Below are 24,687 nucleotides of genomic sequence, written 5' to 3'. Positions count from 1 at the left end.
TGTGATCCCAGTGCTTACAAGGCTGAGGCCAGAAGATCATGAGTTCAGAGGTAGCCTGGACTACATAGTGAGAATCTCTCTCAAAAAAATTTAATGAAAAAAAGATAAGTAATTTCAGATTTCTTTTTTAATTTTGAAGTGTTTCCTTGCTGAAGAATTTACCTGAAGATAAATTAACCAAGATCATTGACTGCTTGGAAGTGGTAAGAAATTTTAAAGTAAAAATAAATATCATTAGAAGATTTTTATAATCGAGGCACACTATTAGTACTACAAACGAATAAAGAGGAAAAGATGGCCGAACACGAACACTAAACTACAGAGACCAGGAGTCATGCGACTGTGAGAAATCTTAGCCAGCTCACATTGAGTTAAGGGGCAGCACAGGTTAGGTAGCCTTGGAACTTGCAGGAAGAAATGGAATTTGCATGTGCAAAGTGAAATACGATTTACATATTTTAATCTTTTTAGTGCATTGTATACAACTTATCTGTGTTATTCAAGAGGCATTTGATTTTCTTCAATTAACATCACAATCCCTTGCTGAGTTTAACAATAGAAAGGACTCGGTGAGGCATAAATTAGGAAGCAGGGTACAGAAAGGGCAAGCTGGTGCTGTGGGGTAGGGGTGGGGGGTATGGGGGGTGGGGGGTGGGAGGGTGGTGCCTGGGAGCCACACCATGCAGCTTCCACACTCAGCACTCTGGGCCGCCATGGAAACACACGTGAAGAGGTCACACCTGACTACTCTACCTACCTCAATATCCAGAAGCAAATGACAGATTGGAAAGTGTACTTAAGCTTATTCCTGGCGTCCCCCAGCAGGCTGGCTCTAGTTTAAGGACTCCTCAAGCCTTATTGTGAAGAATGACTTTGTAACATACCTCAGTTTTTAATGACACGCAGTTTATGAAAAGCTCTTCAGCTTTCAGAGATTACAATTCAAAGCGAACAGCCTCTCTCGCCTTCTTGTGTGTGTTTGGGGGTGTCGATTTCACTGAAACCAAAATGGCTTTTCTGAAATTAAGAGGAGGTACGGGATTGATGGCAGTATCATTGCTGGGTGTGATGCTTCTACAGAGCTGTTTTCAGTAGGAATGAATTTTTTAAAAGCCCCGCCCATCTGATTTTTGACAGCTTTATGCCCCTGTCCATCATAACTTACAACATAAACTCCTATGAGCTGAGAAAGAAACAGGGGCCATTTTATCCTAAACCAGTAAGTTTCCAAGGAGCCTATGAGACCGTTTGCCAAGGACAGGCTATGGGGACACCATGCCTCTCCTCTTGTGCCCAAGGGGGCTTTAGATATGAAATCAGATTCAACATGCCTGTGTACCCCGTATTCCTTTGGGATTTTCCCAATGTGACATAAACCAATCACAGATGTTACAAAATAATAATTCATCTCAATTTCTCAAGATATTTTTCCTTTCAGGCCAGGTAAGCCCTATATATACATATTTTTGTTGTTGCTGTGAACCAAAGAAATCTGTTTTTAATATGCTACTAATCGAGTTGATTCATCAGAGGGGAATTCCATGTTGACAGCAAATATGAGAACTGGGTGTCCTTAGAAACAAATGGTCAATTAAACAGATTTATAGTGGCTATAGGCAACAGACACAGAATACATAGATGGGTCTTGAACCCAGTATTAATTAGCACACAATTCAAGTGTGTACGCTTCATCTTTTAAAACATCCTAGGAAGGTTTGATTCCATCTCAGCCTCTGCAGCCAGCAGCGCCATTTATAAAGGGTTCTTTATTCATCCCTGGCAAACAAGTGCGTCTCTGTAATGTGTGAAAATTCTCCGATGTGGAAGTGACTAGCAAGGGAGCAATGGGATCTTAGTTCTAAGAAAAGCACATCAGTTACCAGCTTTGCTTGACTCCTGACCCATCAACAGATCCTCACCACAGTCAGCCCCCAGCACAGGGAGCTGTGACAGAGCACCTACTGAGTTCTCAGAGCTTGTTGCCCCAAGACTCAGCTCCCACAGGCTTTGAGAAAACAGAAGGCATTTGAGCTGCTGCTTAGAGGTTGTTTGGGAAGGCTGTGTGTGTGTGTGTGTGTGTGTGTGTGTGTGTGTGTGTGTGTGTGTGTGTGTGTGTGTGTGTGTGTGTAGAAAGTAGAAAGGTGGAAAAAAGGGGATCTGTCTATTAGCATTGCAAAGCATGCTGGCCTCCAGGTGCACTCAGTACCTGAGGCTCCTCTCTGCTCTCCTCACTCTGACCCTTACCCTAAACTTCTCTGTGGCTCCAGGGCGAGGCTCCCTCCCTTCTCCCAGCTTCCCACTTCTACGTAACCTCCCCTTGCTCTGGACTTTTCCAGATGCCTCTGGCTCTACTCTCCATGACATCTACAATAACAACCTTCTCTTCAACCACACCTAGGAGCAGCCATGTCTTTGCTTTCATCCAGATCCTATGTGTTTGAGGCATAGACTGCTGAGTTCCAACACCAAATGGCTCTGGGAGCTCAGTTTTTCATCAGCTTTCTTGAACACAAGCCTCCTAGAGAATTGAGCCGGGAGGCAGCCATCTTCTGGAAGCCTCTGCTCACACTCTGACCAGAACAGGAGTGGGAGTAATGGTGCCCAGTCACTGCTGTGCTTTAGGATCGAGCCAACAGCTGCCTAAAAAGCAGGATGCAAGTTGGGAGAGGTGCTAATGATGGATGGTAGTGAACATTCTTATGTGGCTTGTGTACCTGGGCAGTTGCAAAGGACGCGGGGAGAGAAGAGCATCTGCTTCCGTGTGGGCAATAGTGCAAAAACAATGCTATTTGTGTGGGCCAGAGCTCTGGAATCTGACCCAGTGACCTTTAGTACTGCCACCCTGATGTCCACCTTTGCACCTTTCATAGAGCTGCAGTTGTGGCCCAGGAGGAGGGGCACAGTAATGTGAGTGTCTTTATCCCTCTTCAGATGTGGGGTGCCAAAGGTTCCTGGGTACTGTCCCATGCTTGCTGAATAAGAAACTGGCAGAGAACCTCAGTGTCAAGATTTTAATGTTTCACCAATGAGACTCTTATGCTCATTATGGTTTGAGAAGCACTGAGAGGTGAAAAAGAATTGAGAAACCTGTTTTGTAGAGTATGCCATGTCTGCCTCTTCATCCTAGACATTGCCGTTTTTAATCATGTTTTTCAAAATCTGGTCTCCGTGTCTCTCTCTCTCTCTCTCTCTCTCTGTGTGTGTGTGTGTGTGTGTGTTATATGTAGTTTGGATGAGTATTCAGTATGGGTTATATATAGTTTGGGTGAGTGTGCAAGTATATATGCATGTGTGTACTCATGTGTAAGGGGGTCAGAGGACAATCATGGCTGTCATTCCTCGAGCACCATCCCCCCTTTTTTGAACAGGGTCTCACTTTGGCCTGAACACACTGATTAGACTAGGCCTCCAGTGAGCCCTAGGAATCCACTTGTCTTGGCCTCCCTAGTGCTCCCAAAGCAAGTGCTCCCATATCCAGCTTTCAAAAAGATGACCCTGGGGATTGAACTCAGGTACTCATGCTTGTAAGACAACCATCTTACTGACTGAACTGTCTCCCCAGCTCTATAACAGGTTTTTAGAATGAGCTGTCCATGTGTGCTTATATGTATGTGTGTGCACATAAATGCGTTACCTCTTGCCTGTCATCGACACTTCTTTGTGATGAGGATTTGTAGCACATGTTCTAGATTATGAGGAGGTCTGGGCTTATCTTGGGAGTTTTCCTCCATCACTTTGGTGTTTCTTCCAGTTCTTACACTTTCTGTACAGAAAGTCAATTTATTGCCTTTTAACACATCAGAACAAAGAGTAGATGTGTGTTGTCCTTACAGTGAGCAATGATATCTTAATAACCACTCATGTTGTTTTCCAGTCTGCTCTAAATTGATTTCCTTACTTTTATTTTTATTTTCACATGTGCTATATCTCTCTTCAGGCTTCCAGACCTCTTCCTTTAAAATCTTCTTTTCAGGATAGTAGATGGAACCAACTTAGTGCAGCAGCTTTGCAAAATCAAAGAGGCATCATTTCAAAGACTTTCAATTTTATGTGAGCGTCTATATGTGTGTATCTTCACAGGTACATCCAGCAAATGTGTAAAGTGAATTTCTCATTATAGGTCAGAGGGAAAATGCTAGAATACCATCTCTGCACAGGATGGAGCCCATGGCTTTTTGGTTTTCTAAGGGACCCTTTGCGATGTAACCGCAGGACAGTCACCACACTGTTTGTACTTCTTTTAGGTTGTGGTGGCTGCCCTGGCCGACTGGCTGCATTCCCTAGTGGACAAATACTGGGCAGTCTAGCACCACAGCCAGTGCTCACCACCATATATTTTGGGTTTGACCTATTTCCACAGTCTTTCCTGATCTATGAGTTACTGTCAACACACTGGGAGGTATTATTTGCCTTCTTTCCATGGTTTGGGGTGACAAAGAACCATCCTGTGATGGTTCCACTGAGGAAACTGCCCTTTAAGAAATAATAAGGTTCTTTCTCAATATCCCTTTTCAAGCTTGTCCCCTGTCAACTTAGCTGGTTGACAGGAATTAAAACCACACCTCTGTACACATAAGAGGTTTTGTAATAGTTGAAGAACATTCTGGACACTGTTCAGAATCTTTTCTTGTCACTACTGCTCCATCTGGGTGATGGGGATGGAGATTGGAATGGGAAGAAGATACCAGAGAACAGAGCCTCAGGCATGGTCCATCTGGCAGAACACAGCCACTTTACTGAAGAGATTTTCCATATTAGCTTTGTAGAAGGAAGAGACCTTGGGTGGCTGGGTTGTGGTCATCCTCAAGGGTCACAGTCATTGCCACTGTACAATGGAAATTCTCTGTAGTGGAGACTTCTGAAAACCGTGAAATGAGAAAACAAAACAAAACAAAGAAACAATGAAGAGTTGGGCTAAGTGAAGTGAATGCAAAACCTCATTGTTAGTGTAAAATAGACTTTGTCCCTTGTTCACAGACCAGTCTCGTTTCCAAAGTCCCTACCTGCCATGCTGATTCTAAGATGTCAGGGGTACTTCAGCAAGCAGAGGACCCCTGCTGATTCCCCACTGACACCCAAGAAGGAAACGCATCTCAGCCCAAAAATGAGTTCAGCCAGCCATCACAATGGTCTTGAAGCCGATTTCTGCTTCCTCAAGGTTTTAGAATGGAACACAGCTCCTACAAACACCTCAAACTCAATCCTGAAAGGCCTCAAGCTCTCCTTGTCCTTGGGCTTTCTGAGCCACAGAAGCAGTAAGCTAAGCAAATGGAGTTTCTTTAAGCCTGTTTGTTTTAGCCACTATAGAAAGCTGGCTTACTTCTCTAGCCTTGAAGGTCAGTGTTCTCAGCTGATGCATTCGTTTAAAAGACATCCCACACAGAACTGGGCTTCTCAGCTGGTTCTTTTGCCTTCATGCTTCTTGTTAAGAGGTGTTAAACTGTCTAATTATGTTTATATTCTGCTATGAGAATAAAAGGTGTATTCATTGATATGAGGAGTAATATTTGGTACATAAAGATTTATTCTATTACACTTTGATTGTTTTGCTTGAATGACCAGGAAGGTATCGAAAGACAAACACATTAAAGTAGTTTAATTTAGAACTTATTTGGCATTCTGAAAGAAGCAAATGAGTGAAATTATACTGTCAATAATGCCCTTCTAAAAAAAAATTAAACCAGGCCATTTTGTGGTATAAATCATTAAGAAATCCGTTCTAGTTCTTTGACTTGAGACATCATCAAATGAAGACGACATCGAGGCAGAAGGTGTGATGCGTTTGTGCGTTCTGAGGGACTCGGTTGCCCTTTGCCCTGACAAGTGGCTACATCTCCCTGCTTAAGAGTTCTTAAACCACACAACTAGGTGTGAATGAAAGAGCAATTGATGCGAAGGAGAAATAAGTGGTCATTTGCAGTTTCACCAGGATAAATCAACATTAGACACAGAATCTGCACATGTAGGTCCTGATGACCCTGGCATCTTTTCTGACGAGGATCCCTGAGAAGCAGTGCACACGACAGAGTTACCTGTTGTGTATGTGGACCCCTCCTTGGCAGTGTTACTCCACAAAGACTTATAATGGAGGGTGCCAGTCCTCGTACCCACTGGGAGTATTTTCAAGCTATCACGCAGCCGCACGCTCCTTTCTGAACATTTGATGTATTCTTCAGACAGTTACTAAACACTGCAGTTCAGGCAGAGGTGAGGTCACACTGTCTCCCCGGCTGTTGTCTCGCTCTCTCCTCTCATCACATCCCTGCCCCCATAACTGAAATTGAATATTGCAAGTGAAGCATCTCTCCTTAATTTTACACCCCTATTAATGCCAAGTAGAGTAAGCTCACAGGCAGTGCACACTCACTTAAAGACACAAAAGGCTCAGTTTCCTGTATGTCCTCACTTATACGCCTCCACCTGATCTGATGGTGTGTTTTTTTCCCGTTCCCACAGGAATACTATGACAAAGGTGATTACATCATCAGGGAAGGGGAAGAAGGGAGCACCTTCTTCATTTTGGCAAAAGGCAAAGTAAGTGCTAAGGAAAGCTTATGTCATAACACCTCGGCTGTGATTGGTGTGCCGTAAGGGTGGCTATGGTCTGTGTTGCCGTGGAAGAAGCCCCTGAACAAAAAGATGATGACCTCTAGTAGCATCTCCAGGGTTCTCTGCAAGGCTTGGGCTTGGGGATGAGTGCACGGAATATGTACGTGTGATTGGCCACAGATGATATGGTACTTGTCAGTAACTGCATACAGGTTCTCTTATTTTCTGTGGAAGCCTCACTGTATGTAACATCTATACTGGCTGGGTTATTTCTAGAGCCCCCCCCCCTTATTTTAGGAATGAATATGTGATTGTTAATCTGCACAATGGTCTAAGAACAGATCTGGGATAAATGTCTTTATATAGCAAATATGAGAGGCAGTTTAGTACAGTGAACTCAACTAATAAAGTCTCCTTCTCTGAGAGAATTCTGGCTCACAAAGGAATTGCACTTGTCATCACTTAAAGATATTAATTTGTGGTGACATACATAAATATCAATCGTGAACTTTAGCCAGTGTGAAACACCTATAACCTATTAAACTGGAATAATTCTGGCTCAAACAGCGAACACTGCAAGCTTGACTTTCTGTGCTGGGCCCTCCTAGCCTATGGTTCACTTTGAGACGGACATTGAGTTTTGAGCCTTTCCCCAGTCGTCATCTTGCATTGTTGTGGAGGGCCATAAGACATATAAGATATAGCCTGCTATGGACAAACTTCAAACCGATACTCGAGACTTATTATTGATCAGGCCGTAGACTCTTAGACTTTTTGAAGCAACAAACGTCCCTACAAGACTAAGGTTATTTGCTTTGAGGATCTCTCACAAAGAATCACTGGGTTCACATTTTAAAAACTGTCCCTTGGAGCTAGACATGGTGGCTCACACCTTTAATCTCGGCACTCCAGAGGCAGAGATGGGCAGATCTCTAAGTTTGAGGTCAGCCTGGTCTACATAGTAAGTTTCAGCACAGCCAGGGATATACCAGAAATTGGAAAAAAAAGAAAAAGAAAAACATAAAAATAAAAACTGACCCTTGGGAGGCGATTTGAAGGGGGGTTTTGGGAGGCGATTCTCCTTCTACAGAGGGTTGTCTCATAGCTGCTGTAATCAGAGCAGAGTGTGCAGGATTGTCCTGACTGCTGCACCACTAATGCAGCCTCTTCCATTTCCTCTGATGGTTCTTCAGAGCTGAGGGAAGTGTGTTCAGATCCCTCATTTACTTCGATCTGTCTTTTGAAGTGTTTCTTTCGCTTTAGGTAAAAGTCACACAGAGTACAGAAGGCCACGATCAGCCACAGTTGATAAAGACATTGCAGACGGGGGAATACTTTGGAGAAAAAGCTCTGATCAGGTGAGACCATCATGTTCAGACTAAAGGCTTTGACTATTCTCCATGTCAAAACGACTCATAAACCAAATGTAGGATATAATTGGAAAGTCTTATGTCAGTAAAGTCAAGCTTGGTGTTAGCTTAAAATATTAGCGAAAGAATGGAAAATTAGGAAATTATTAACCTAACACTAATACAAGGCATTATGTTGCTGTGGCTCATAATATTGTCCTACTCAAAGGTTTTCTCTTTAGTTAAAATGTGAAAAGAGGGATGACAAGATGGTTCAGTAGGTGAAGGCACTTACAACCAAATCTAATGACCTGAGTTTGATTCCCAGGACTTACATGGTGGAGAAACAGAACTGGCTCCCCCAGATTGTCCTCTCACCTCCACATGTGTGCCATGGTACACATGCACACGCAGGCACATACACACACACACACACACACACACACACACACACACACCATGGGGAAATAAATAACTGTAGTAGAATGTTTTTAAAAGTCACATTCTGTGTGTCTTTAAAACATCACAGCAAATCTATCTTTAGGACTTTTTATGAGCTCAACTTGCAAGTTTTAGCATCAGCTCAAAATAATGCAATTGAAAATTCTATATGACCTTTCTATCTTTTGGGGTAGAAGTTTATTTACTGTTGGCCAAAGTTACGGAACTGTGTTTTTAAAAGCTAATAAGTGGCTTAAGAGAAACTTTGTACTTCTTCTAGTAAATAATCAAAAAACCCCTACATACATAAATAAATACATTTACCTAAATAGAAATAGCTTCATAACATAACAAGATAGAGTTCAAAGAAAGACACATTTTTGGAGTTACATAAGTTTGTAAGTGAATAATTTGGAGTTATTTAGGAAATTGCTTAAATTGTACATTCCCACCAACTTGTTTCAACTTTATGGTTGAAGAAAAGTTATTGAAGAAAAAGCTGCTTCTGCTCTGTTTTCTTTTCCTTGCCTTTCACCTATGAGCTCCTCTTCTGGAGATTTGCAGGACCTGCTGCAAAATTACAGCACAAAGGGAAAGCGTTCCACTATCACCCAGAGACCCGTTGGACTGTTGAAAAGTCATACATCACTTAGTTTTCAAAGAAATCCCAAGTACTAAAAACATAATAAATTGGGCTTTAGCTATTATGTAAGCAATTTCAAAGTAGAATTTAAGGACAGGCTTCTCTTTTTCTTTTTCTTTCTTATTTCCTAGTTGTTAATGAGCTCACTTTGATAATAATGAAATTAGCTTTTTTTTTCACTATCATAATTATCTTCCCACGTTCAAGCAAAAGAAATAAACCTTGCAGATTCACAGGACTCTATAAATGCAATATAGATATTAAGTATCTCTTGAGAGCTAGTGTGCTATCTGGTTTCCCTGGACCTGAAGTAATTTGGGTTCTCTGTTGTAGCTAGCCAATTATAGTTCTTTTTCTATAGGATATATGAGAATTTATTTTTAACATACACAACCAACTCCCAAACACATCCGAAAGCACAGATCTAAAATGAATGGGAAGGAAATATTGATACAAATATTTTTCTTTTTTTTTTGTGTATTTTTATGACCCTATTTTGGGGGGGGGGAGGGCTGCAGACTGTGGCTCAGTCTTGCTTCTATTTTATGTTTTCAAAATGACATTAAATGGTCTCAGGCGTTCTTTCAGATTTTTATTCGTAAAAATAAATCCATGGCACTTAGCCTGCAGTTACTTTGAGAGCACACACGGGAAACTGCGGTATTGTGGCGTGTGCAGAGAGTTCTCTCTGCGGCAGATCATGAAATTGACACGTACGGTGCTCTGAACGCACAACCCATGTCCTGTCTGGGTCGTCTTTATGTACTGGCTTCTCCTTCCCCCATTTCTGCCTTGGCCTCTACCCATAGCTCCACCTCTGTTTCCGATTCTGTTAAGTGAATCTCTGAGCACTGGATGCCATATGTGTGTGCCTTTAGTTAGAGTCTAATCTATAACTAATAGAGGAAGAAAATTAATATGTAAGTCAAGGCCACTGAGGAAATACTTTCCCTGATGCTAGACCCATCAACAGTGACTTAGACAATTACATTGCCTGTGGCTCATTATATCCAAAAGCTCCACAGCAAGAGTCTATACTCATTATGTATAAGAAAGCTAGCAGTGCTAACTATGCTATGATTCATCATCAACAGATACTAATGTCAGAGATTCTGCCGAGGAAAAATATCCATTTTATTTCCTGCGGCATGAAAATATTTCAGTATTCAGTTAATCTGTTGACATGGCTCTGTAAACACATGCCTGGATTCCATTTTAACTGGTTTATTGTGTGATGCTCACTAGGACTTTTCTCCGATCAGTTGGTTCCTGTGCTGCCTCCTTGTTCATTAGCAATTCTCCTTTGATGGGGGAGAGCGGTTCTATTCTTCCACATCACAGTTGGTGATTCTTCTGTGCTCACAGTATAATTATCTTCCCCGAATTCTTTGTGTACATAACCTTTATTGGGACACATTTCAAATCCACTTCTTTAAAAGGTTAGATATAAAATACCATGTTATTAAAAAACAAAAACACTATAGTGATTGGACAGTTTAGCTGGTGGGAGTGAATTCACAGAAGGTCAGAAGTTCCTTAGCAAAACTAGACTTTTAACTTGTAACTGTGGTGAAAGCTGACTTCCCCTTTCTCATCTACAGCGATGACGTCAGATCAGCCAATATAATTGCCGAAGAAAATGATGTCGCATGCCTTGTGATAGATCGAGAGTGAGTACCCTGATGTCGAAAAAGGCAGGCACCTGTTCCTGTCAAAGACTTGGCTTCTGTTACTCCGAGGTCCTCTCCGTTTTCACGTTTGTTGCCACTTGGAAACGCTGGCCAATGTTCAGCTGCAAGTACATCCTATTAAAATTCATGAGGAGGAACCGGGCCTTCTGATCAGAATCTTTCTCTGCCGTGGCAGATGCTGGCGGGCTAAATATTTTGTGTGCAAAGTTGATACACAATTATCAGCAATGGACTGATTTAAATGATGTGTCTTTTGGGGGAAATCGGTGTGTTAGTGCTTTTATGGATTTAGTTATGTGTCTGTGGGTGTGCCATGTGAGTGCAAGTACCCAAGGAGACAGAAAGAGCTTCAGCTTCCTGGAGCTGGAGCTGGAGCTACAGGGTGTTGTGATCCACCTGATATGAGTTTGGGAATAAATATGGGTCCTTTACAAAGGCAGCGAGTGCTGCTAACTTTTGAAGCATCTCCCAAGCCAGACTCTTCGTGTGAAGTAAAAAATAGTCATTAACTAGCTATCATTTCAGAGAGGTGGGACCATCTATAGTAATATTTAATGATATGAACCAATATTGACATCACTCTTAGGTTACTCTCATTTTGTAGCCCTCACTACTTCAAAACTCACTTTAACCTGGTTTCTTGGACCATTTGTTAATCAGTTAAACTTTCCCTAGTTATGTAGTCAATTCAAAGAACCCAACTTACATAAACCAAAGCTGAGCCATTGTCTGTGTAAAGCCATACTGCTGAAAAAGAAATAAGACATATTCCTATGAAATATTAAGAAAACCGGTAAAATGGCAGGGAATAACAATGGAACATAGCCAGGGGTTAATTGTCTGCAGCATTTACTGAACATGGAATCATAGATAAGAAACACTGGAAAAAATATTCAGGAATATTGGAGCACTGGGAAGATACTTTTTAATCATGGAAATTTTCAAATACTGAAAAATAAAATAACATTATCAACTTAAGGAATAGATTAGATCTTACAGCAATAGAACCACTCAAGACACTCTGTAGAATTTAAGCATATTGATTCTCACAGTTTAGTTTATTTAGCACCTGTCTTACCAACTTCCTGTAAACCGCCCCCCCCTCCCCCCAGGGACACAGAAGCATTGTCATTTGTACATTGTGACTGTGGAGCCAGCATCTGCCACAGTCCTTGGCCCACAAGAAGTGCTCATCAGATGGGTACCATGCTTACCCTAAAATAGAGTGACAGAAAAATCTGTAGATCCGTATTTCTTTCTCCCTATTTCACAATTTAAAACAAACTTTTTGACTATAGTGTCAGAAGAATATAGTCTGAGTTGCTTTTCCTATTTTGAAATTGTGAGAAAAATGTGTGAAATAACAGTAAGGTAATAGCTCTAAAAAAAAAAAAAAAAAAAAAAATACTGGCCAAGCTCCCTGGTGGCGTCTTCACCATGGATTGTAGGGACAAATCTCAAGTGGTTAGGGTCTATTACCTGATGAGTACAGTTTGTTTGAAGTTACAGCTACAGTGTCTTAGCTGATGAAACTGGGAAACAGCCAGGCAGAGGTGCATAGATAGTGCTTCCTTACTGAGAGTCCCTGTATGTCAATAACAGAAGGGATCAGCTACAGACTTTCCAATAACTAGTCACGGCTATAGAAACTTTAATATTCCACAACTTACTGAGCAGCAATTTAAAAGCTGAAACAAACATCCAGATTGTGTGTGTGTATGTGCGCGCGCACACACACACATTCAAGAAGATTATTGGGCTTGGGCATGGCTCAGCCAATAAAGTGCTTGCCATACAACCACAAGGTCTTGCATTCTGTCCCCAGAATCCACATAAAAAATTTAGACATGGGGACACATGCTTGTAACCCCATCATGAGGGAGATGGAGAGAGCTGTGTCTCTGAGGCTAACTAGATAGTTAGCTTAGCCTCGCCAGAATGAGACCTTGTCCAAGTAAAGTTGGACAGCTCCTGAATAATGACACTTAAGGTTAGGTGGTCACACGTATGTGTATTCCTCCACCTAAACATAGAAACAAACCGAGAAATGGGAATAAAGAGTGTTAGATTGTCTCAATACCATCACAACAGACCATTTTGTCTTATTTTATTTAGAACATTCAACCAAACTGTCGGGACATTTCAAGAGCTCCAAAAATACCTTGAGGGATATGTGGCCAACCTGAACCGTGATGATGAAAAAAGACATGCAAAGTAAGTGACACCGGGGTTTTCTCTGCCAGTGGCAACAGATGTAGGGTGCAATTCCCTGCAGAGTGACTCCCCACGTGCTCCCAATAGAAGTTTCTAGAGATACTGCTTCAACTCTAGAATGAAGAAAGTGAAAACTTTGAGTGTTGAGTAGGAATTTGTGAGAGAAATTTCCTGGTAACGGGAATGTCTTAGAATGGTGACCTAGGTCAATAAGGACATGGTTATAGTGAAAGAGCAGGATTATAATTTGATTTTATTTTTCAAAGAATTTCAAGGATGTATTTGTGAGTAGGAGGGGGTTGAGTAGACTACTCCAGATCTAGTAACAGTGATTGGTTGTAGTTTGTTTGTTTGTTTTATTTAATCTCTTTAGAGCCTGATCCCAGCCTCTCCCTTCTTTCCTCCAGTCCCATCCTCATGCTCCCCCCCCTTCCCTCCTCTCATTCTTCTCAGAGAGGAGGAGGCCCCAAGGGACATCAACCACCCTGGCACCTCAAGTTGCAGCATGACTAAGTGCACCCACTCCCACCGGGGCGTGACAAGGCAGCCCAGCTAGGGGAAAGGGATCCAGTGGCAGGCAACAGAAGGGACCTGCATGATGCCCAAGCTCTGCACATCTGCTACACATGGGTGTGGGGGGGTCTGTGTATGCTCTTTGGTTGATGGGTTCAGTCTCTGTGAGCCCACAAGGGCCCAGGTTAGTTTACTCTGTAGGTTTTCGTTGTTTTTTGTTGTTGTTGTTGTTGTTGTTGTTTTGTTTTGTTTTGTTTTTTGTGGTGTTCTTGACCCTTCCAGCTCCTTCTATTTTTTTCCTCCCATTACACAGAAGTCCCGAGCTCAGCCTATTGTTTGGCTGTGGGTCTCTGTGTCTGTTTCCATCAGCTTCTGAATGAAGCCTCTCAGAAGACAGTTATTCTAGGCTCCTGTCTGCAAGCATATCAGGGTGTTATTGATATTGTCAAGGGTTGGCTCTCTCCCATGGGGTGGGCCTCAAATAGGGCCAGTCATGAGTTGGTCATTCCCTCCATCTCTGCTCCATCTTTATCCCTACACATCTGGTAGGCAAGACAAACTTTGGGTCTAAAGTTTTAGGGGTGGGGTGGTGTCCCCCTCCCTCCACTGGAAATCCCATCTGGTTACAGGAGGTGGTGGCTTCAGGCTCCTTAACCCCTGCTGCTAGGAGTCTCAGCTAGAGTCACCACATAAATTCCTGGGAAACTTCCCTATCCCAGAGATGCTTCCCCTGGACCAATTTCTGCTCTCTCCCCCAGTTCTCCCCCCACCCTCCCATGTTCTACACCCCAATACCCTCCCCACTCCTCTCTCACCCAGTTCCCTTCCTCCATCTACTTCAGATGTCTATTTTATTTTCTGTTCTGAGTGAGATTCATGCATCTTCCCTTGGACCTTCTTTGGCTTCTTTGGGTCTGTAGATTGTAACATGGTTAACCAGTACTTTATGGCTAATGTACACTTACAAGTGAGTACATACCATGTGTATCTTTCTGAGTCTAGGCTACTTCACTCAGGATGCTCTTTCCTATTTCGATTCATTTGTCTACAAATTAAATGATGTCTTTGTTTTTAATAGCTGAGTAAATGTACCACATTTTCTTTATCCATTCTTAGGCTGAGAGACAGCTGGGCTATTTCCAGTTTCTGGCTATTATGAATAAAGCTACTTTGAACATGGTTGAGCAAGTGTCCTTTTGTATGGTGGAGCATCTTTTGGGTATATGCCCAAGAGTGGTATAGCTGGGTCTTGAGGTAGATCTATTCCCAAGTTTCTGGGAAACCTTCAGATTGATTTCTACAGTGGTTGTACAAGTTTGCACTCCCACTAGCAATGGAGGAGTGTACCCCTTGCTTGGCATCCTCACCATCAGATGCTGTCGCTTGAATTGCACTTTTGTCTGGTTCTTAAGTGTCATGTGTCTTAGATTCAATTGCTTTGCTCCCCAGATAGGACCAAAACACGTCCCTATCAATTGATAGGCAGCTTGAGAACAGTTTGTGATTGGCAGGGTACCAGCATAGCTCAGGTTGTGTGTGTGCACACGCATGCACGTCTGTGTGTGTGTGTGTGACATCTCCCTTCTCTCTTTAGGCGCTCCATGTCTAACTGGAAGTTGTCCAAAGCCCTTTCTCTGGAGATGATTCAGCTGAAAGAGAAGGTGGCCAGATTCTCCTCAACCTCCCCATTCCAGAACCTTGAGATTATCGCAACACTGGGCGTTGGTGGGTTCGGAAGAGTGGAGCTTGTAAGGGGTTTACGTTTCAAGCATCTGAGAGAAGCATTTTGACTTTTTGTTTTGTTTTATTTTATATTCCAACTTATGTTGGAGGAATATTCGAGTTGTTATTGCTATCATAAAAAGTGTTTTGAACCAGAGCAAACAAAAGTTTCTATTTGTGCTTGGAAATAGTATTTAGATGCTCTCTGACGTCACATCCTGTGATGAATTGTTCTTGATAGTAGTTATTGGAAAATGAACCAAGTAAGCATTCTGAAAGATTATGAAATATAAAACATGTATTTCCTAGAAATAAATTACTTACACATAGATGTGTACAATCAAAACACAGCATCTCTCTACACTAAAGGAAAGGACAATATGGCCAACAGATATACCAAAGTAGTATTTATATTATATTATATTATATTATATTATATTATATTATATTATATCGTATCATATCATATTATAAATATTAGAGTCATATTCCTTAAGCAACCCTACCTCTATGACTAAGTTTGGCTCTCATTACTGTATTCTTTTGGGTTGTTTAAAATTTCCCATCAGAGAAAAAGGAAAGAGGATGAATTAAAAAGGATATCTGAAGAGCAGCCTTCCACAGCACTCAACAGGCAGCTGGGAGCTGTAGCTCTATTTCAGTTATCTTCCACGTCACCAGTGTCTATGCTTAATAATCAGCTCCCAAGAAGTAGCAGAAGTCCTGTGTCCAATCAAACGTTCCAAGGAAACTGTGCTCTTCTTGGGTGCAGATGGCTCTGAGCCCCTGGCAATCACCAAGCCTTTCTTTGCTCAGATGATTTTTAACAATTCACTATGCAGTGACCTCCAGGAGCTTTGTTGATGTCTTGGTGTGCAGGATGGCTGGGCATGAGCAGCTGTGTAATGTTGCTCCAGGCTCAACAGAACAGTTTGTATCCACCTACACTTCATCCCTGATGGATGAAGGGAAAAACACTTTGTTAAAGGGCGAGGAATATTTGTAATGGGTCTTATGCTGTACGTAGATAGTCTTCTGCCCTGGTACTTTTCACCAAAGAACACAGCTGAAGTATTAATTTGACAGTGCTGAAATCTGCTTTCCTAGATAATCATAACTGAAGCAGAAATTTATCCACGTATCTAAAATCCATAGACTTATCAATGATCAATGTGATCAAAATATGAGATGCAGTCATTTCTATTCACTAGCCAGTATTGCCTGCTTATGGATTTTAATACCTATCAAAAACTAGTTGTTTTCCATCTTGATTTCCTTTTAAGGTAGAGTTATTTTTGCATACCAAGAAAGCCTTTGCTTACTTTCCAATACCAATTTCTACCCCAAATGGACCTATGCTCCTATCACCTGTTGTGCCTTTTGAGTTTTGGAAATGTGCTTAATACAATCAAGGAAATGCATTTCTACTTTTAATTATTTTAAATTAATCAATTTAAATGGATGGATTAGTAGGCTGTCCACTGAATAGGGCAGATACAGTATTTGAAGTGAGTTTCTTTGGAAATTAGAGATGAATATCAAGAAATAAGAAGCTTTGGAGATTCTTATCAAAGTTGTTTGTGTTACAAAGTCAAAAACTGGAGATTTCTATCCATAAAATTTAATCAGAGTTTGCTTTCCTATTTCAGTACAAAAGTTTTAGAACCAAATTATAGCAAGTATTTTGAAAATGATTGAAAGTATTTAAAGCTATATAGAAATTCATTCTAGAGGAATAAGTGGTTGAATGGTTATCTACTCCTTAAGTGTAAAACAATTTAACTCTTTAATTAGCGTGTTATATTACACACAGCAAGTCATATGAGAGTCTTTCCATTTCTCACGTAGGTTAAAGTTAAAAATGAGAATGTTGCTTTTGCTATGAAGTGTATAAAGAAGAAGCACATTGTTGACACTAAACAGCAAGAACACGTCTACTCAGAAAAGAGGATCCTGGAGGAGCTGTGTTCTCCTTTCATCGTGAAGTAAGTGAGCACTTGGCATCCCAGGAAACATGACTCTGAACGCTTCTTTGGGGTCTTGGGTAGGAGTTTCCAATTGCTTTTATTCTAGGGAAACCTTGCTAATGTACGTGCACACACATGTGTCTGTGGGGGAGGGTATTATAAAATGGCTGCAGCTGATCACTCTATCCAATGCTAATGTATAATTTGGGAAGAAGGAAGTGTGAGCCCGTAGCGGAAGCTGTGTGTGGGTGGGTGACAAACGTCTGCAGGGAGAGGCGTTCGGGGACAAAGTCACAAAAGGAGAACCTAGTCCTAGGTGTTCAAAGCGTAGCCATCTCCTAATGGCTATTCCTTTTCTCTCTGTACTTGTTAGCAGATTGGATGAGATACTACATAAGCCATCACCCCTTCCATCTGTGTGTTTATGGGCTACTGATATAAGTCAGTTTAAGATTTCGTTTTCTCTTTAAAGATCCCTACTTGTAGTTTCAGTGACTTCTGGTGATGTGCAGCCTATAGGAAAGACCAAATGCCTTGAGAGAATCTTCAAAAATAAATAAATAAATAAATAAATAAATAAATAAATAAATAAATAAATAAAATTTAAAAACTGACCCCAGGCAATGCTGACAATAGTCATTCAATTATATTTATATTTTCCCATAATTCTCTTTCAAAATTAATATTGCACTAATGAACTGTGATGGGCAGCTTAGGGTTGCATTTGTTTTTAACAATACCAGCTGTTTGCAAAATGCTTGGCTCACAGTATCGTAGTGATGGTATTTGGAATAATGTGTGGGAAGACTTTACTGTGCTTTGAGATGTACACTTGAGGGACTCTGAGAGTTAGGGAAGGGTGCTGAGGTCATCACATTTACATCACTAGTCAGGGACTCTGAGAGTTAGGGAAGGGTGCTGAGGTCATCACATTCACATCACTAGTCTGTTACGGGGAAGTGAACCAGGAATGTACATTTGTCTTTCCCAGTAAATGCTCATCAACAGTCATATATAAACAACATAAAATAAATATAGAATCTCATTAATTTATATGTAAACACAAGAAGCTGTGATTGTATAACTGATGAGCAAATAGGTGTGCCGTGTGGCCTCCAGCCTGGCTATTTGAAGTGCACACTCTGAAATACTTTTTATTCCCTGACTAGCCTGGTACTAAGAATGTGGCCCAGGACAACTCTGAACTCAGAGAAATCTTCCTGTCCTTAGTGCTACGATTACAAATGTATGCCACCATGTCCAACCTCTAAAGATACCACGTACTTCAGTTCCTGCCTTTGTGCATTATCTGGCAGCTCTCCTGGCTGCTTCCCTCTTGGTATACTGCAACTAAGAAAAGGGACTTTGACTACCCCCTCTCCCTCCTTTTTCCATTCCTTCCCCCATTTTCCTCCTCCTCCTTCTCCTCTTCTTCTTCTCCTTTTTCTTTTCTTACTTGTTTTTGCTTTATGTGTAAGAGTGTCTGTTTACATATATGTGTGTGTACCACATGCATGGCTAGTGTCCATGAAGGGCAAAAAGAGGGCGAAGGATACCCTGGAGTTGGCATTATAGGCAGCTAGGAAATGCCAAGTTGCTGTTGGGAACTGAATCTAGGTCTTTTCTGAGGGCAGTAAGTGCTGTAATTACCAAGCCATCTGTTCAACCCCCGAAACAGGTTCTTGTTGAACTTGAACACCATGAAATGTTTTCAGCCGTGCTGGTGTTGAATGTAGAATACTGCCCAGGCACATTACTCAAGGCCTGAAGCTCTCTTACCCAGCTTTAAGTATGGAGGCCTGTTAAATGTAGCTGGACTTTTTGATTACTTTATTAGGTTGTTTTATTTACCACCCTTCTCCACTCTTCCAATCCCCCAACATTAGGTAGAAGAGAAAGAAGGTAAGAGGGGAGAGGGAGTATCAATCAATATCATTAGACTGGTTCCTGATAATCAGGGATGTCAAGTTTCTTAGGGACAGCATTGATCTTCACAGACAGAATATTCAATTTCTAACAAACAGTAACCAGCAGCAATAGCAACAGCATCAGGAGCAAACAGCAGCCACCAGCATCAGCTGCAACCACCAACAGCAGCAGGAACAGCAACAGCAACGCTTCTTGGGGTTTAGACATTTATTTAGTCTCTGAGGGTCCCCAGAATTCCAAATGTAAACTATCTTCAGCTGTCAAAAATAATACCCCTGCCAGAGCAGGAGACAAATCATACTCAGCTATTGTGGACCATCTGAAGCAGCCCCATATCCCATACTTGGGATTAAAGCAAAACCACATTCCCATAACATTTCTGTTTTTAAAGAAACCAAAAATTCTCACTACAGTTAATCAGAGAATCTTTGTCCTCGTCCTCCTCAAACATAATTTTTAATTATCAGAACCATTTTACTCACCATCTAATTTCCAGGTGTTATGCAAGAGTAGCAGAGCTCCTTAGAGGTGGGTCTTTGTTGAAACTAGATCATACAATAAGCCGCCTCACCCAGGCTTCTCCCTGCCTCTGGGTGTCCTGGCCAAGTCATTCTCTGCCAGCCCTTACTACTTAAAAGCTTTTCTCTCCTAGTCTATTTCCAGTACCAGCTACCCAGTTAGGAGGCATACAACATGACTATAATGGACTGTGATGCAAAGCACATTTTTAGGTGATACATGCACAGGCGTGTGGCTTTGGGGAGGAAGGAGAGGTCCTATTTGATAGGTGGGGTAATGAGCCACCTTATAATAAATGTGGCCCTGGTGCTCAGCCTTTTAAGAATGGTAGAACTTTGACAGTGAAATGGAGATGAGGAAGTTTAGTCCGCAGGCAGAGGCAGGGCAGTCTAAGTACAGGATAAGTTAAAAGATTCGACATGATAGGAATGACCAAAGATGGTTTGGTGAGAAACCCTGCGCAGCTAAGCCATTGGATATCTATGTGGAAATGGGACTAATTATTGCTTAACCAGCTTCAAAGAGGTTAGGAACTGCATTTCTAATCATATATTTCCATCTGTCTTTACAGATTGTATCGCACTTTCAAGGACAATAAATATGTGTACATGCTTCTGGAGGCCTGCTTAGGTGGGGAGCTGTGGAGTATATTAAGGGACAGGTAATGAAAAAAAATCTGTAAGCAATAATTCTTACTGACTTGCATCTGGGCTGGGTTATGAGGATGGCACTAGGACAGGATTATAGGAAAACATTTCCAGTACATATAACAGGGTAGTAATCAGTGTATTTTGTTGTCTAACATTACAGAGTTATCATGAATTCTAATGTAATTGTCATCCCTAGGATATGGGCTAAAGGGCATATGGGTAGTAGGAGACAGGCCTTGTGTGTCACCTCAGATTCAAAATACTCAAAAGGGGATGTGATGGGGCGTGATCAGGTCCTCAACCAAGCAAATCAGAGTCAGATGTCTACAAAGGTTTGATTTTATTAGAGAAGTGATTTTCTTTCATGCAGTCACAATTACAGATAGGTGCAAAGAAGCTTCTATGGAGAAGGCACAATAGTTTAGGTTTGGATGTTTCCTAGACAATATAGAATTGTCTATGCAAACAGCTATAAAAGCATAAACTTTAGAAAAATAAGTTTAGAGCTTACCCGAAGAAAGAGGGTGATATTAAGATATCCCACTAACATAAAGGTTAACTAATTGCAGAGCAGTTGCATGTTTGTAAGGAAACGGTAAATAAGAGGATGCTCTAAAGATGACAAGGCCTGGGAAGGGCAGAGGGGGTGGGAAAGGCAAGCAGAAAAGCTCTGGCCCTTTGAGCATCAGAAAGTGAGAAGACAAGGGGACAAAAAAAAAAAAGCCACACAAAAAACCAAAAAACCCAAAAAACAAAAAACAAACGAACAAACAAAAAACAGGAATGAAAGGGTGGGTTGCACTAGAACAAGACAGTTACTGAGAGGGAAACTCTTGGATAATCTTCTTTGGCACAGCGTTTCTCAGCCCTGGCTGCATGACACAATTGCATGTGGAGCTCTTACAGCCCAAAATGGTTGTGTCCCAATACCGACTGCTGTGATTCATTTCCCTCCGGCGAGTTCCTGGAAGTCATTTGTTTAAGTGCTTCTTAGTGCATTCACGGCTGAGACCCACTGAGCTAGGCATATAAGTGAATGAATGTGGTATTAAGAGGGTGTTGGCTCACAACAGGAGACACTCGAGATGGAGGTGCTACCACAGTGCATAAATCTTCTTATAAATCCATGTCTGCTGAAAAGAGTGTTGCTGCTATCTGTTAGGCACTATGCTTGTCCCAAGAACAACCCTAATAATGGGCAGCATATCCATCTTTGAGGCATGGCTGTTCACGAGAGGGAAGAAAGCTGAGTTTTCAGGAATCAAACTGAGTTTTCTCTCCAAAGACACACCCTTTGATTATAAAATATGATGAATTATCACCACATTAGAAAAACAAAAGCCAAGAGCAGCATGTATAAAACTAGATAGCATCCTTATATAAAGCAACTTTAATAAAAGATCAAAGAGTGCCCAAATAGCAAGTGGTATGGCTCACTTTCTCTTAGGGTTACTGGTTTATGCTACGTAGACAAAAACAAGTGACCACTTGAACCATTTTTCATCAGATGGTAAGTTATAGAAGTCTTGGTCTATCTTTCGTTGAAATAGTTGCTTATTTCCAGAATATGTCTTCAACGTGTAAAATTCTTTTTCTGTTTTGTATGATAATATGTGGTAATCAGAAAGAAATGCATAAAGTGGATGTTTTTAAGTGAAATTGCTGTGTTTTTTATAAAGGGTTCCTATCAACTTCTTTATGATCTATATGTGGCCCTTGGCATTTAAAATATATTTTAATGTTAATGATATAAAAAACTCATTGCCATAGGCTGTGGAGATGACTCACTAGGTAAACTGCTGAGTACACATGAATCATGACCCAAGTTTGAGTCCCCAGAACCATGTAAAGCCAAGTATGGTGACATTCATGTGTACCCCAAGTTCATACTGGGAGACAGTAGATGGAACAGAATCATTGGAAGCTTGGTGGCTAGCTAACATGATATACATAGTAGCAACCAACAAAACCATGAGTTGTATCAAATTAGGGGTAAAACAAAGATTGACACCTCACTTTCACATGTGTCCCATCACACACACACACACACACACACACACACACACACTGACAACATGTAAATTATAATACTATATAGATGCTAGGATAACACCAAAGCCATATTCAGAGTCATTGTCATTGCAGAGGCAGCTTTGATGAGCCCACCTCCAAATTCTGCGTCGCTTGTGTGACAGAAGCATTTGATTACCTGCACCGACTAGGCATCATCTACAGAGACCTGAAACCAGAAAACTTAATTCTGGATGCTGATGGCTATCTTAAATTGGTAAGGCAAGTTTTCTTGCTGGTAGTATCATGTGAGATATTGCTGCAACAAAGTTGCACTGTAGTTGTGATCTATTTCTAGTTTTGGTGCAGCCTCTATTTTTACTCTGTGGGATGTGGCCCTTGAATTCCTCATCCTTCATACTGTGAGAAATGCTATGCATACATTCTATTTAAGTGTTATGTGTAGGAATGATTTTCCTTCTTGTGTGTATTTGCACTGCATTCATTCCTTGTGCCCGAAGAGCCATTATAGGGTGTCCAGTACATTGGAACTGCAGTTACAGACAGCTGTGGGCTGCAATATAAATGCTAAACACTGACCCAGGTTTTTTGCAAGAGCAGCCAGTGCTCTTAACCTCTGAGCCTTTTCTCCAGGAACTAAATAATTATTTTTTGGCCCAATATTTCACCCATATCTGCAACTCTTCCAAAAGATTCGCATCACAGAATGGCTTTAGAATTTGTTAGTATTGTTTAATCATTTTAGCTGTGTTGTGTTTGGTGTCACACATAGGAACTGCTTTGTGATGAATAGAGAAGTTAGTGTGATTTCTGTCTCAAGGCATCCACTTTCCAAACAGGAAGAGAAGAAAACATGTCGCCATTGGCAGCTACTTTGAAACCTTTCTAGTTGTTCTTATTTGCAGTGAGTGTTCAGAATCTATGAGACTAGAGGCTCAGTGAAGATTGGCTCTCCTCGCTATCTCTGTCTGTGGTCCATTAGTTCCCAATAGGAACCTGTTGCCTGGCCCACAAGATCATAAAGGCTATCCCATAAACTTCTTTCAGTGAGACGTTCATAGAACTTGATGGGCAAGCTAAGGGAAAAACCGAGGCACTTTGGACCTCAGGAGGAAAACCAACAGGATGGGAACCCAAAGGGGCTTTCCAGAGTTTGTTTTGATAGCTCTTCCAAGACATCAAGCCATACCTGAACTCCACCAAGATATTGGCACCTCAGGGTTTCAATGTAAGGAAGTAATATTACTTGCTGCTCGGTTATTATATGCAGGTGCTATGCTTAAACTTTAACAGTAAATCTATTCAAGAATGGACAAGATAGGTTTAATTTGTATAATTGTCAAATTTAACCCGTGATTAAATTTGTTATGTTTAATTTCTAAGAGATTTTTCCCCCTATGAAGTAAAATAAGAGCCCTTTCATGTGAAACCTGGCTCCCTTCCAAGAATCATTTTGATCCATTCAAGCTTTATTTCATCCATGAAAGACAGCTTTCAGAACTGGTAAGGTACGAACACAAGGCTTCAATCACTTCTCCTACTCACAATTTGTGCATTGACTATGCCTTCCACAGCGCTTTAGAGAAACTGCCGGGAATAGTCTAGAAGAAAGAAAAACTATCATGAGGGCTGAAGACTGTTTATTAAATTTATCTCTTACTTTTCATAGTTATTTTTCCAGATCCTCAAATAGCGTATTTAGTATTTATGAGGCTAGATGGCAGTGCCTCCCTATTTGCCATCATTATCCAGCCTTCTCATTTATCAGCCAACAAGATAAACAGTGATATTAGGTATTTAATAACTCAATTATGGGCTTTCCATTACCGATGACATTTTAAACTAGATATTCTAAGTTACTTTAACCACCAAATGTTTGAAAATATCAGATGAGACACGAAAAAAGAGTGTTAGTAATGCATCAGTGAATTTCTTAGACAACAGAGGAGTTCCTGTGGGGCTGAAAAGAAGACAGAATAGTAGCACAATGGAGATTGCCCATCAAAGGCCTCAAAATGCACACCAGTTGCCTCATGTGGGCAAAACCCTAGGTTCAGACCTCAGTGCTATCATGGAAGCTGCGTGTACCAACAAGTCTAAATGACCCAAATGTTTGATTTAGTGGCTGTGTCATCGAGGAACAGGAAACCAAACTTTAGATCTGAGCATTGTGGGAAAGTAAGCTGGAGAACTCTGTACCACTGCAGGAACCACACAGGTTAAATAGATATCAGAGTTATAAAGACAGTTCATGCAAACAGGCATGCTTTTCTCATCATTAGCTTATGGGGGAGTAACGAAAAAAGTTTATTCTAAGAATTCTTGGCTACAAGCTGCTCCTAGTGGAAAAATCTAAGCAAAAATGTAAATGAAAATGGATTCATGTTGGAACCATGCCCACGTTCCTGAGCATTGCTACATATTCTTTTTAAGAGACTACGCTGTCACCCAGGACACAAAGAACTCTTG

At 41.2% G+C, this 24,687-nt stretch overlaps 1 protein-coding gene across 2 annotated transcripts in view; it reads left to right on the top strand.

Moving 5' to 3' along the window:
- The window catches only part of Prkg2 (protein kinase cGMP-dependent 2), an 89,904-nt gene that overhangs the window by 34,147 nt on the left and 31,070 nt on the right, over positions 1 to 24,687 (top strand). Inside the window, exons 5-13 of one of the 2 annotated variants that reach the window (XM_051170814.1) lie at positions 140 to 203; positions 6,457 to 6,534; positions 7,813 to 7,907; positions 10,584 to 10,652; positions 12,789 to 12,887; positions 14,995 to 15,148; positions 16,971 to 17,107; positions 20,109 to 20,198; positions 22,333 to 22,474. In XM_051170814.1, the coding sequence (XP_051026771.1) occupies positions 140 to 203; positions 6,457 to 6,534; positions 7,813 to 7,907; positions 10,584 to 10,652; positions 12,789 to 12,887; positions 14,995 to 15,148; positions 16,971 to 17,107; positions 20,109 to 20,198; positions 22,333 to 22,474 (928 nt within the window). Of the gene's footprint in view, positions 1 to 139; positions 204 to 6,456; positions 6,535 to 7,812; positions 7,908 to 10,583; positions 10,653 to 12,788; positions 12,888 to 14,994; positions 15,149 to 16,970; positions 17,108 to 20,108; positions 20,199 to 22,332; positions 22,475 to 24,687 lie in introns of those variants that run through there. The other variant, XM_051170813.1, reaches the window with a different exon arrangement.

Source organism: Acomys russatus, chromosome 28 (assembly GCF_903995435.1).
Source record: "Acomys russatus chromosome 28, mAcoRus1.1, whole genome shotgun sequence".
Taxonomy (NCBI): Eukaryota; Metazoa; Chordata; class Mammalia; order Rodentia; family Muridae; genus Acomys; species Acomys russatus.
This window is presented reverse-complemented; position numbering and strand designations above follow the sequence as displayed.